This window comes from Cetorhinus maximus, chromosome 13, assembly GCF_964194155.1.
Source record: "Cetorhinus maximus chromosome 13, sCetMax3.hap1.1, whole genome shotgun sequence".
Taxonomy (NCBI): Eukaryota; Metazoa; Chordata; class Chondrichthyes; order Lamniformes; family Cetorhinidae; genus Cetorhinus; species Cetorhinus maximus.
Window position 1 is genome coordinate 95,250,281 of NC_135891.1, and position 15,017 is coordinate 95,265,297.

Here is a 15,017-nt window from a genome sequence, read left to right on the forward strand (position 1 = left end):
AGCAAGGCCTCCTTTATATCTCCCCCCATCCTGAAGCCATGGGGATCAGTGGGCCACAGTCACAGCCACAGCTGCAGGCCACTCTGTGAGGTGGTTTTCCCTCACAATGACGGACTGGCAGCTGTGGCATCACTTATTTCTAAACATTTTAGAAGGGTTCAGGGGTTCCTCCATTTTGAAGCACTCTTGTGGTCACCTACATGCATTGGCAATGCCCATCTCTGCTGGCTGCCACAGCCTTGGATGCTCTTATTGTCCCTCCCATATGTGCAGCCACCCACTGTCCTAATTGGCCTATTAATTCAGCTTCTCTGGGAAAATCGTGCCAGCAGGCGGGCCTCAGACCACCAATGAGAGTCAAGATCTGCATATGGTCTCGACACCTGCCGGAAAATACAGCAGTCAGAGTCGGAACATAGGATAATTACAGCAGACAAGGAAATTCATTCATTTTGTGTTTAAGTGCTATTTTAAGTTACTGGAAAGACAAGTTGAAAAGGTTTTCAACAGCTGTATGTCTCCAGTACAATGAAAAAGGAGGCACTGCTAGACCTGGTCCTTGGGAATAAGGTGGGCCAAGTGGATCAAGTGTCAGTAGGAGAAGGGGACAGTGATCATTGTATCATAAGGCTTAGGTTGGCTACAGAAAAGGACAAGGAGCAATCCAGAGTAAGAATAATTAACTGGGGGAAAGCCAACTTCAAGGGGTAGGAATGGATCTGGGCCAGATAAATTGGAATCAATGGTTGGCAGGCAAAACAGTAACTGAATAATGGGCTGCCTTTAAAGAAGAGATAGTTCGGGCACAGTCAAGGTATATTCCCACAAAGGCAAAAGGTAGGGCAAACAAATCCTTGGATTATGATAGAGATAAAGATTAAGATGAAGAAGAAAAAGTGCACTTATGACAGATGTCAGGTGGATAAAATAACCGAAAATGAGGCTGAATATAGGAGATCCAGAGGGGAAATGAGAAAACAAATAAGAGAAGCAAAGAGAGAGTATGAAAAGAGACTGGCAGCTAACATGAAAGGTAGAGACAAAGTCTTCTATAGGTATGTAAATACTAAAAGGGTGGTAAAAGGGGAATGGGGACGAATAGGGACCAAAAAGGGGTCTTACACATGGAGGAGGAGACATAACTGAGGTATTAAATTAATATTTTGCATCAGTCTTTACCAAGGAAGAAGGTGCTCTGCAAGTCTTGGTGAAAGAGGAGGTAGTTCAGATACTTGAAGAGTTTAAAATTGAAAAGGAGGAGGTACTGGATACGCTGTCCGTACTTAAGGTTGATGAGGCACCAGGACCAATGAGCTGCATCCAAGGATACTGAGAAAAGTGAGAATGTAAATTGTGGAGGCACTGGCCTTAATTTTCAAGATTTCCTTAGACTCAGGGGTATTGCCAGAGGACTGGAGAATTGCAAAGGTTACACCCTTGTTCAGAAAAGGGTGTAAAGATAAACCCAGCAACTACAGGTCAATCAGTTTAAATTTGGTGGTGAGGAATTTCTAGAGACAATGGGCAATAACCTCTGGGCCCCAGGGCGTCGTACCTGGGGGGTACCTCACAGATGTGCTGGGGAATCCACCTCCCCGGAAGTTCCCAGTTAACGATTACACAGCAATTGCCTAGGAATTTTCCATGGGCAATTACCCTGCACAGGGAGCCATCTGAAAATTTCAATTTAAATCGTAAACTTCGGATGGTTCCAACTGTGTTACATCAATAGTTCCCCAGAAAAAATTAGAAGAATTAAAACCACTTCTAGCTTCTGGGAACTATTGTACGGACCCAAACCGATGTCCCTATGGACTACCTCACACCCCCGATCCCCCAGGGGACTCCCCCTAACCCACCCCGGCTACTCCCCCTGCCATAGGACATCCACAGACTCCCCAAAGGACTCCCTCTCCATGAAACTCCTCCCCTGCCCCTCCTGAGGACTCCCCCACCAACCCCCCGCGGGACTCACTCTCCTCCCCCCCCACCTCATTAGACTTCCCCATCACCCCCCACAGGACTTCCCCCAAACCTCGATGACCCACCACTCCCCGGCCTGACCTAACCCACCCTTTCCAAGGCTCACCCTGACCCAAGCTGACCACCCCCCCCACACCACCAACCCCCGAGGCCCCTCTCAATCTGACCATCCCCCCAACCCCCACCCACAAGGTCTGGCCCAACCTGACTGCCCTCCCCTGCCCTGAGGCCTGACTTGACCCAGCCTGAGCACCCTCCCCTGCCCGCCCCCCTGCACCCCCAGGCCCAGCCTGACCCAAACCACACCCCCACAAGGCCTGACCCAACTGGACACCCCCACAAGGCTTGACGCGACCCAACCCGCCCCACCCATCAAGGCCTGACCTGAATGCCCCTGTACCAAGGCTCGACTGGATTTCCCCCAAAGTCCTGACCCGGACCCCTCCCCAAGGCCCAATTCGACTCGACCCAACCAGACCCCAGCCTGGCCAAGGCCTGACCTGACCTGACCGGAACTATCCCCCGCCAAGGCCTGATCTGATGCCCTTCCCCCACAAGGCCCTACTTGATCCAACCCAACCGGAGCCACCACCCACCCCCCTCCCCTCACACCACACCAAGGCCCAACCTGACCAACCGGAACTCGCCCACCCGCGCCCCCCAAAGGCCCGACCTGACCCGAACCCCCACCCTCCCAAAGGCCTGATTTGACTCAACCTGACCCCCCCATCAAGGCCTTGATCTGACACCCACCACATCACCCCCCACCGCCACCCCCCCCCCACCAAATTCTACCCACTTACCTTGTACACTTACCTTGTCGAAGACCTTTAAATCTGGCTGGACCTATAAACTTACCTGGTTTACGGCAGCTAGTGCCGTAAAAATGGGGGCATGGCTTACTTCCCTTTGACTCTACAGCCCTCGATGCTAGACCCCGGGGATGCACTGCACTGTCCAGCTCTCAATGGGCCTGAGCCAGAAGGTTGGGCAGGATAGGATTGGCTGGAGTTTCATTAGGAACTTTCAAGGGGAGTGATAATCCAACTCAATTGCCACCCCATCGGAAGTTACAGCCGTGTACATGAACTTCCAAAAGGCATTTGATAAAATGGCGCACAGCGGACTTATGAACAAAGTTAGGGCTTATGGAATAAAAGGGACAGTAGCAACATGGATAGAAAATTGGCTGAGTGACAGGAAATAGAGGGTGAATGGATGTTGTAATAAGCTCCAATACTTACCTTAATCGGCAGTCAGAGATCGGGAGTTTAGAGGCCAGGAACTTCAGTTCCAGGCGTGTCTCGGGACTTCTGTGCTTGTGCTGGCTGAGAAATGGTCGCACATGCGCAGTTGGTGTTTTTTTTACATTTTAGGGTCTTCAGCGCACGTGCTGGTCAGATAATGATCGGACATGCACAGTTGGTGTCTTTCATGTCTTTAGGCTGGGAACCGGCCCAGCAGCCTCCGCAGCAGAAAAAAGAAGAAAAGTGAAACTGCGAGTACAAAAGCAAGGAGGTTATGTTAAACTGTATAAAACACTGATTTGGCTTCAACTGGGATATTGCATCCAGTCCTGAGCATCACACTTTAGGCAAGATGTGAAGGCATTAGAGAGAGCACAGAAAAGATTCATAAGAGTTGTTGCAGGGATGATTAACTTCAGTTACGGCGATAGTTTGGAGAGATTGGGACTGTTTTCCATGGAGAAGAGAAGGTTGAGAGAAGATTTGACAGAAGTATTCAAAATCATGAGGAGCCTAGGCAGAGAGTGAATAGGGAAAAAAACATTCCCACTGGTGGAAGGATCGAAAATGAGAGGGCACAAGATTTAAGGTAATGGGCAAAAGAAGAAATGGAGACATGAGTAGGAACTTTTTCACACTTTTGAGTGGGTAGGATTTGGAATGCTCTTTCTGAGAGTGCAGTGGAGGCTGGTTTAATTAAGGCCTTCAAGAGGGAATTGAATTATTATCTGAATGGGGAGAATGTGCAGTGTTACAGGGAAAAGGCAGAGGGAATTGCAATGGGTAAATTGCTTATTCGGAGAGCCAGTGCAGACATGACGGGCCAAATGGCCTCCTTCTGTGCTGTAACAATTCAGTGATCCTGAAGAGATACTTCTAGAAGTTACCCAGTCAGCTGGTTAATTAATTTTACACTAAAGCTTTTAAGAAGCTGAGAAGTGAACTGGCGAAAGTGGACTGGATACAGCTACTTGAAGGGAAAACAGTGTCAAATCAGTGGGAGGTATTCAAAAGTGAGATTCTATGTGCACAGGGTGGACATGTCCCCACAAAGGCAAAGGGTGGTACTGTCAAATCTAGAGTCCCCTGGTTATCCAGCAGCATACAGGGTAAGGTAAAGCAGAAAAAGAAAGCTTATGACAGTCACAAAAAGCTGTAGAAAGCCTAGAGGAGCATAAAAAGTACAGGGGTGAAGTAAAAAAGAAAATTAGGAAAGCAAGGAGAGGATACCAAAAATATTGGCAGGTAAAATCAAAGAAAACCCAAAGATGTTTTACCAGTACATTAAGAGCAAGAGAACAACTGAGGAAAGGGTAGAGCCCATCAGAAATATACATGGTAACTTGTGCGTTGATGGTGAAGATGTGGCCAGGGTTCTCAATGAATACTTTGTCTCTGTCTTCACTAAGGAGAGGGATGATGCAGACATTCTAGTGTAAGTGGGTGAGTGTGAAATATTAGATACAATAAGCATAATGAGAGAGGAAGGACTGGAGGGTCTGGCATCCTTGAAGGTGGATAAATCACCAGGGCTGGATGGATTGTATCCTAGGCTATTCAAGGAAGTGAGGAAGGAAATAGCAGATGTCTGATGATCATTCCCCAATCCTCATTAGATACAGGCGAGATACCAGAGGATTGGTGGTCTGCAAACGTGGCATCATTATTTAAAAAGGATGCAAGGGATAGACCAGAAAATTATAGGCCAGTCTGTCTGACTTTGGTGGTGGGCAAATTATTGGAATCAATTCTGAGACACAGGATAAACTGTCACTTAGAAAGGTATGGATTGATCAGGGATAGTCAGCATGGTTTTGTTAGGGGAAGATTGTGTCTCACTAACTTAATTGAATTTTTTGAGGAAGTAGCAAAGAGGATTGATGAGGGTAGTGTAGTGGATGTTGTCTGCATGGATTTTAGTAAGGCATTTGACAAAGTCCCACATGGAAGACTGGTCAGAAAAGTGAGATCCTGTAGGATACAGGGGAAGGTAATGAGTTGGATCCTAAATTGGCTCAGCACCAGGAAACAAAGGGTAATGGCTGATGGATGCTTTTGCGAACCTGGAAAATGGTTTCCAGCAGCATTCCATGGGGCTCAGTGTTGGGGCCCTTGCTGTTTGTCATTTAAATGTGGGAGACTTGATTGGGAAATTTGCAGCTGTCACAAAAATTGGCTGTGTAATTGGTAGTGAAGAGGATAGCTGTTGTCTCCAGAATTATATAAATTACTTGGTTGAGTGGGCGAAAAAGCGGCAAATGGAATTCAATCCAGAAAAGTGTGAGGTAATGCATTTGGGGAAGGCAAACAAAGCAAGGGAATACTCAGTAACAGGAAGATTTTGAGACAGGTTGAGGAAGTGAGAGACCTTGGAGTGCATGTCCACAGGTCCCTGAAGGTGGCAGGACTGGTGGATAAAATGGTAAAGAAAGCAATGGAATGCTTTCCTTTATTGGATGAGGTATTGAATACAAAAGCAGGTATGCAATGATGGAATTGTATAAAATGCTGGTTAGGCCATAGCTAGAATTTTGTGTACAGTTCTGGTCACCTCATTACAGGAAGGACATAACTTCTCTGGAGAGAGTACAGAGGAGATTTACAAGAATGTTGCCAGGGCTTGAAAATTGCAGCTATGAAGAAAGATTGGTTGTTTTCCTTAGAACAGAGAAGGCTGAGGGGTGACCTAATTGAGGTGTACAAAATTATGCAGGGCCTAGATAGGGTAGACAGGAAAGACCTGTTTCCCCTAGCTGAGGGGTCAATTACCAGGGGGCATATATTTAAAGTGATTAGTGGAAGGATTAGAAGGGACGTGAGGAAAAACCTTTTCATTCAGAGGGTGATGGGTGTCTGGAATTCACTGCCTAAATTGATAGTTGAGATTGAAATGCTCAACTCATTTAAAAGGTACCTGGACCTGCACCTGAAGTGCTGTAGCCTTCAAGGCTATGGACCAGGCACAGGAAAGTGGGATTGAAATAAGCGGCTAGTTTCTTTTTTTTTTTGGCCGATGCAAATACGATGGGCTGAATGGCCTTTTTCTGTGCCATAACTTTTCTCTGGTTAAAGATGTTGATATTGTGATTCACAGGACCAAAGAGTGTTGAATGCTTATGCTCCTGCAACCAGCATGCACACATCTTGCTTACTATTTAAATAAAGACAAATCTGGTCCCATGCTGATTTTCATGCATGTGGGCCATATTGCACCAACAGCATTAGCCTCACACAAAAAAAAAAACTGCCTAAGTCAACTGGACAGTGGACGAGGTCTGCTTAGTGGTCCTCTTAAAACTTGTTTGTTATTTGATTGCCGGGATTTGCATTGTGTATTGAAAAGACTGTGCATTCATCACTTTGTGTATATTTCTTTTGAGTCTCTAGTGCTTCCTTTATGCACAATCCTCACTTTCGCTGTGCTGCACTTGTACTGAACAGGCCAACTATCTGTAGCAATCCATTATGAATGACGTTCTGCCTCCCCGGTGCCAAAGTAATGAATATCAATAAGCATGTGCAGACGATTTTAAAGAGCGAAGGGGAACAAGCCAGAGTTGTGGCTCATGCTGGAATCAATCACATAAAAAGAAATAAAATTGGGGTCCTGCAAAGGGAGCTTCATGAGTTGGGAATCCAGATTAAAGAGCTGGACCTTGAGGGTACAGATCTGAGTATTATTCTTGTTGTCTTGCGTTGGTTAATATAGGAATGGTAAGATACATGCATAACTGGAAACATGGGAAGTAAATTTTTGTCCTCACTGCCTGGTAATCTCGTATCATAAACCCTTTAAATAAACCCATTTGATTTTCAGTCCATTGAATTACAATGGTACACTCAAACAGGAGACGATTAGGGGATAGACTGGACATATTCCCATAACAAATAAATGAAAGGTCATGGTGTTCCGACAGGGAACGCTGCCAAAAGTACTGTCATTTAGAATTATTCACAGTCAGTAAAACTTGCTCCCACTTACCACATTTCATCCAACTATAATATGCCACAAATAGGAGGCCTCACAAATAACACATTCTGTGCTCCCATGTTGACCTGATAGTTCCCTGCATTTATAACCTTCACGCTGTCCCCCTCCTCTCCAAGCAGTTTCTCTTGGATCCAACAGGGCTTAGGTTGTTGAGATACAGGCTTGCAGATAAAGGTAAAGAATAGGTTTCCACCTAATGACCAATTGATGGGACAAAAAAAAACATATGCACCCCTCTTCTGGGTTCAAATTAATGCTGGAACATAGGCCTGTGCCCAAATAAATTGGAATGTGTTCTGTACATGAGGAGTTATTTTGAAAAAAAGTACCATATACTCATGGAAAAGTCAATCTCCTGTAGAAGTAGTCACCCCCCAAAAAACAGCAATTTGCATATGTCTCATCTAAAAGTTGACCCTAGTTTATCTGGGATCAAAGCCCAAAAATTTCAGAACTCTAATATAATCCTGAAGATATTAATGATTCAATTTCATTGTAAATGTATGCGTACTGGTAAATAAATGCTTAAAGCACTTATACACTAAAGTTTTGTTCTCTTCATTCAAATTATTAAAGAGATCAGGTTATAAATGGTAATTAATATGAATTCTTTCCTGCTATTTGTTTTTAATTCATTCCACTGCGACAGTCCAAATCGAGCACACTTGTCAATCCCTCAAACATTATCTGTCAAAAGCTGACCCCATGACCTCCGGCCTAAAAAATCGGTCTAAAAAATTTGACATTTACATGAGTACGTACAGTATGCAATGACACCCTTGGTTTAAAAAAAAGGGTAAAAGACATATTTTACAGGGGGATTTATTTTTGGAAGTCAAAGTTTTAAACGTCTTTCTTTAATGAAGTTCAAATATTGTTAAGAAAGGTGACTGACCTGGTGAGAAGCACAGCATTATCATGGTGAGCGATTCCATTGTCAGGGATTGCATTTCCATTACCATTGCGGGAAAGAATAGATTTCTGCCACTTACAAAAACTATCAAGTGATTTACCAGCATGATGATTTATTTCCAAGTTTGGCTAAAACACGAACAGAAAAGAAAATAAATTAATGGACAATAAAAATAAAATCTCATACAAGCAATTTTAAAAATTCTAAATGCTACTTTTGCGGTGATGTTTAATTTCTAAACAAAAATCAGGGGTAGTATTTAGTAAAGGCGATGGGGTCTTACCCACCGACTGGGGAGCTCCATGTTGCCTCTTTTTGGGAAGGCCTGCTGCATTAAGAGCCAATCAGGCATTTAACTGGGCAGCAGTGTTGTAATATTCCTTTAAGTGATAGCAGCATGTCATCACTAGAAGGGAGGTGTGTCTTGTGATCCAGTCTCAGTTTCACTTTTGCCTGTGAGCAGAATACAGCACGCACAGCTCTGCTGCTGATGTCTTCAAGATTTCTACCTTTGTCTCAATGTTCCCATGTGCCTAGTCTCAATAAATGAACCCCCAACGTGTTTACCCAATCCCTTATGAAAGATTGGTGCTTATATATCATTATAAAAACATGACATGGTGGGCCTTCCCTGGGGTCAATAACAGAAGTCCTGTTTGCCCAGAGCTGTTGGCCAGAGGCTGGCAACTCTTCATTGCATGGCAGCGTCAAGGGGGAGGCAGTGGCTGTTGCCGGTAATACACCCATCTGAGGCTGTGGATCGCCATGGACCCAGGCACAGGTGATTGATGGCGGGAGGGGTGGGGATGGGTGGGCGGCTTGGGGGTGGGGTGTTGGCAGCAAGGGCAGGGGTGTGGCTTTCAGCAGGCTCCCCTTTCCTGATGTCAGGTCCCTCAATGAGGCACTAAGTGCCTGACAACAATGGACCCAACCCCACACCCCCCACCCCACAGCCCCCACCCCACAGCCCCCACCCCAGGAGCTCGCAAGCAAACACGCCTGCCCTCTACCCCACCACCACTGGGTGAATACCAGCATGAGGGGACATGTTTTTTAACATTTTAAAATTCTTTATTTTTAATTTTTTTAATCTTCAGCTCCCTGAGGCAGCTCTGTGCCTCAGGGAGCTCTTCTGTGCACGCCTATGCGCATGCATGAAGTTCCCCACACTCCCTCCCCCCCCCGCAAACAAACAGGCAGTGCTGAGTGCTACATCGCGCGTTTCATACTGGGCGGGCCTTAATTGGCCCACCAGCGTGAAATTGCGGTCGTAGCTCGGTCGTAGCTCGGTCGTGGGCGGCGGTTGGCTTTCCATCCGCTCCCACTCGCCCCCGCCAAGCCCACCCGACGAGAGCAAAATCCTGACCTAGGAGTCCGAGTCTGAAATTTGTATGTGAGCATCATTTCAATATTTTCTCATGTAGATTGGGCGTGGGCCCATGAATTGCTAAACTGCCGGCCATTTTAGGCCCATTTCATGAGCACAATAGTGTCACAAAGTTGTCGATAGGCAAATATAGGTTAGAAACACATGGGGTGAGATTTTAATGCATTGGAGGCGGTTCAAAGGAGGTTTACTAGATTGATACCTGGAATGAGCGGGTTGTCTTATGAGGAAAGGTTGGACAGGCTGGGCTTGATTACACTGGGGTTTAGAAGAGTGAGGGGTGACTTGATTGAAGTATCCAAGATCCTGAATGGTATTGGCAAGGTTGACATGGAAAGGATGTTTCCTCTTGTGGGTGAGTCCAGAACTATGGGAGCATTGTTTTAAAATTAGGGGTGGCCCTTTTAGGACAGAGATGAGGAGAACTTTTTTCTTTCAGATGGTTGTATGGCTTTGGAACTCTCTGCCTCAGGAGGCGATGTAGGTGGGGCCGTTGAATATTTTTAAGGCGGAGGTAGATAGATTCTTGTTAGGCAAGGGAATCAAAGGTAGTTGGGAACATGGAATTTGAAACACAAATAGATCAGCCATGGTCTTAGTGAATGGCTGAGCAGGCTTGAGGCGCCAAATGGCCTACTTCTGCTCCTATTTCGTATGCTTGTATGCTTAGCTCGCTTAAAACCCATTCACTTGCAGAGAGGTAAAATTGGGCTGATTTCCAGCTCCTGTTTCCTATGAAGAGGCAAAACTGCACCATTGCATCAAGAAAAATAAAACATTATGCGGAGCTAAAGTAGTAGATCTTAGGATGGATAACCAAAAGCTTTGTCATAGAAGTGAGTTTTATGGAGGGAAGCGAGAGAGGTAGAAAGGTGACGAGGTCTAGGGTGGAAATTCTGGAGCATGGTGCCTGGACAGTCAAAGACATGCCTGCCATTGGTGGTGGCATCAAGTAACAGGGTTGGGGAATACCGAAAATGCCAGACTAGATGGGAATGGAGAGTTTTTGGGCTGAGGTGGGATAGTGGGTTGGTGATGATTGCAAAATAGGAAGAGGCAAGGCCATGGAGGATGAGAACTTTATATTCAAGGCATTGGGGGACCGGGTCAGTGTGGGCATTGGTGATACGTGAGCAAAAACTGGTTAGGATAGGTTACAGACAGCAGAGCTTTGAGTGAGCTGAAGCTTTTGGAGCATGGGGTAGGATGCTTGCCAGGGGAGTAGTGCAATAGTTAGGCAAAAGACATCTAGCGGGGTAGCACACAAGAATCATTCTTACCTGGTCATCAGTAAGCAAGATGAGTCGAGTTACTACCACATTCACAATGTTTCCTATACTGGAGTCTTGCAAAAGTTTGGCAACCTGACCTCCAGAAAACAAAAGAAAAAAACAAACAGTCTTAAAAATGAAATTGGTACCAGATGACACTTTTAGGCTTACAAGTGATCTGGGCACAGAATAATTTTCAAAGCTTTAATTAGTGGATTGCACAAAAAAACTGTGATTGCATCTGTGGTTAAAATGTAGCCTGGCTCGCATTCTGTGCATTTTGTACAGAGAACAGACCTACAGTTACTTGTCCAATTCTATGTCCTTTGCCTACCCAAAAGCTCTAACATTACTGAGGCATTCAATGGAATAATTGGCTATTTCATCTCCCCACCTGTCTGAATTTAAGCTGTAGAGACCGATAGATGTTATGACCAAGATTATAGGATATGTCCGCCAATGAGGCAAAAGTACTAAGAGATGTCCTTTCCAATCTCCAGGTTCAACAATTTCAAATAGAGAAAGCAGTGGCTAGGAAATGTAATTATAAGTATTAATAGAGTGGGATGCTTGGTAATTGTGGAGCAGATTGCTAGGGCTTGCAGGGTGCATTTGGGCCACTGGCCACAGTTTGGAAGCCTCTACCCTACAAAACACCTAGACAAAAGAATTATGCATATGATTTATTTTTCTGTCGTTAATCCTTCAAACTCAAATGGGCTGTCAAAGTAGTTTGGTACTTTATCAAGGTCTGATATACTCTACAGGCAAATGTGAAGTTTCAGATGGGCCTAACGTTTTTAAAATGAAGCTTCCTATCAATAGAAATTCTATCTAAATACTCAATTTTCTTTGCAGTATCTAAAGTTGAACATTTTCGTTACAAAAGGTTGCTAAAATGGATTCAGTAACTTGATTGTAAATAATTTTTTTCCCTTTTTTTGTAACCTCCCAAACTATTTGCCCTGAAACAAAAGGGAGGCGAGGTATTTTTTGACAATTGCTCCAGCTGACAAAAGAATGTGGTACGCTAAAATGTAATAAGGGGAGAAAGGAGGAACCTCTGAGTTTCCCAGCCACCATTAAAGAGAAATAGACAATCCATTGCAATTGACACGAATCAATAGCAGGATTACCAAAGAGAAACATCTGTCCAGCTTGAGATTTGAAATGGGTCTCAGTCAATGACTCTAATAAGCTATGCAGGTGCGCAGGCCCTCAGCAACCTGGAAGGTGCTGCTCAGGATTCGTTCTGTTATAAACACTGCATGTGCAGGACTGCAGAGCAGCTATGCATAAAAATGTGAAGGGAAAAGCTGACAGCGGACAACAACTACATTGGAAAGGGAACATTGATTTCGGTCAGCTGAGACATAGAAAATATAGCACACTGAACCACTTTTTAAAAATTGAACTTTAGATAATAGAGCAATTTTCCCATTCATCTCAGTATTTGTAATTCTGCAGTCACAGTCTCAAAATCATTTCTAGTTCCACAGCTTATTGAAGCTCTTCACTTTCTTTTCAAATCTAATCGATTTAGTGCAGCGCCCATATTGGCAGTAAAAATGTGCCTTCTTATTTACCATAGTTCGCGGTGTATAAGTCAATCCGGCATATAAGACTCCCCCATTTTTTCAGCATCAATATGTTTAGGCCTATACTTGGTATTTAAGTTGACCCCACCACCTCTTCATTTTACAGGTAATAAATGCATGTTTAGGGCTTTACTCACATTAGGAGTTCGCCTCAATTTTTCATCTCAGAGAAATATGTTTAGAGTGCTACTTGCCTTATAAGTCAGCTCATGGGATCAAGCAGGTGATAAGGGGCGTGTTGCCAAGATGATGTGTGGGAGTTTAAGACACAAAACAGACCATATATGGCAACCAATGAACAGAAATGGGTCCTCCTGCACCAATACCGGTGGTTCACATGTTATACTTGATGTATAAGTCGACCCCCATTTTTGGAAGCATTTTTCGAAGCTTCAACTTATACGCCGTGACTACAATAGTTCCACAACAATAGGTCAGGGAAAGCGACATACACACACATTGGTTACATGTTTTTAAAAACACCGCATTGGTGTTAAATAATAAAGATACTATTTAAAGCACTTGGCTGATGTGGGACATCGATCTTGCAGTGCCACCTGTCTGAGCAGAAGAATACCAGATTGATCACTTAGCCCACTAGAATAGCATCATTTCAGTTGTATTGGAAAGCAAGATGCTGAGAAAAAGTGAAAAATTCTCATGAGGAATGAAAGGAAAACTTGGAAAACAAGTCACCCCATGTCACTCAGGAGCCTCATTCAGGGTATCATTTATAGAGACTTGAGAATGCCATATATGTACTTAAAGAACATGCCAAAATTTTTAAACATGGTGGGGGAAGAAGCAAGCACGTGAACAAATTTAAATGAAGTGAAAGGAAAATTGCATTTGAAAGTGCAACGAAGAGTGAAATAATGAAATATACTTACAATATTCATGACAGAGAGAATATACTGCTCGATGTCTCTTCGTCCATGGTATCCAACCATCATCTTATCTGCTACTACTAAGGTTTCTACATAATGTTCTTGACTGACTGATCTTTTCAATTGTAGCTGATTCCTCAGAGTCTTATTAGGCGCAAGAGTTACTGCTGAAGTCTGGAAATTCCTCAGCCATGAAGATCTTCCTTTCCCTGGTTTCTCATCTGGAACAGAACCACTGTAAGCATTCAAAATTATACCTCTTGTGTGAAGAGTAAGTACCATGTTGAGCATGGGAGTCGAATAATTTCATAAATATGCATTATCACTGCAACCAGGGTTATTACATCTCCCATCAGTTGCTCTTTGACAGCATCTGAAAATTCTGAAAACTTAGCCGGAGATTGAAAGACAAAATTTATCGTGTCAGCTAAATCCACAAGACCAACAATGAGGTGAAATGTCACCCCTATTCCGTCAGGCGGTAAAAGATTTAGGTCTAAAAGTTCATTATGGTCTGTTTTTAGGGTGGTCATGATGCATGATCTGCCTATGTCTGTTCCCATTGAAGCAGCTAGCATACAAACCAGGTGTTACCTTCTCATTTACCTGAATGTAGTATTGGCCCAAATGGGGCCAATGTTGCTGACTTGAGGGCTCAGCAGGGAGCCCGGCAGCATGGGCTGATAACATATGGTGCAGCTGACCTACCCGTCTTAAAGGTAGTCTGCTTACATTAAAGGGGAGCTGCACTCAGTGGAAGGAAGCTACTGCTGGCTGATAGTACTGACAATGGCTGCATGTAGGAGTTGCATATATGAAGCACCAGGGAAGAGAGAGGACCTCCAGGCACACAGATGCCATGCTGTGTCATGGAGGTGGATAGGAAAGGTCATGGGGAATGTTTGGGGAAGCCAGGAGTTTTTCAAGGAATGGGAGCAGGTGGCCAGAAATGTCAATGCAAGGAGTCTGGTCTCAAGGACCTGGCAGCATTGCCACAAGAAGCTTAATGACCTCACCTGAGTGGTCAAAATCAGTGAATGCATTGTCAAAGAGCTGCACCACTAACCTCTCACACTGCAGAATGCATCACACGTCCATCACTCACCCGTCAGAAATCCCAATCACTCACACTTCACAGCCAGCATTCAGATACTCCGCCTCAACCTTGCCCGCATTCCAATGATGCCTACCTCATATCCAGCATCTGTTGCTTCTACAAGCCTCCAGCTATTCAGCTGTGGCAGGCACATTGCCCAAACAGTGTGCAACCCAATCACTGACATTCTTTCCTCTGTCTTGCAGGATAAGATTGTCCATAACTGCTAAGAGCAGAGCAGAACCAGTGGAGGATGAAGATGCCTGCATCTCCTGAGCCCTACGGAGGAGATGGTTCTTCATGCATAGGGCCAGCTGCAACAGAGCCCATGGCATTCTGCATCACCGAAGAATATTAAGGATGATGGTATGTTCCTGCCTTGTGCCCATTCTCAACTCCTAGCGCACCCTCATCCTGCTATGTGACATGTGTCCAGCTGTTGACAGTGTCATCATGGACCTCCTCTTTTCCAACTCACCCACCTTTCCTCACTCCAAACTTACTCTTTCTGATTTCCTGCTTTTAGACACTGCTCAGCCACAGCACACCAGCCAGGAGAGAGAGAGGTCAGCACCACAGCATTGATGAAGAGGCATCATCACTTGTTCTGACACTTGCAGCCACCGGCTCAGGTATTGGCACTA

General features: G+C 44.7%; 1 protein-coding gene across 2 annotated transcripts in view; it reads right to left on the bottom strand.

Moving 5' to 3' along the window:
- adamts10 (ADAM metallopeptidase with thrombospondin type 1 motif, 10) overlaps window positions 1-15,017 on the bottom strand; it is a 185,015-nt gene that overhangs the window by 125,973 nt on the left and 44,025 nt on the right. Inside the window, exons 5-7 of one of the 2 annotated variants that reach the window (XM_078555843.1) lie at window positions 13,281-13,498; window positions 10,802-10,885; window positions 8,117-8,262 (exon numbers count right to left, since the gene is read on the bottom strand). In XM_078555843.1, the coding sequence (XP_078411969.1) occupies window positions 8,117-8,262; window positions 10,802-10,885; window positions 13,281-13,498 (448 nt within the window). Of the gene's footprint in view, window positions 1-8,116; window positions 8,263-10,801; window positions 10,886-13,280; window positions 13,513-15,017 lie in introns of both variants that reach the window. The other variant, XM_078555844.1, reaches the window with a different exon arrangement.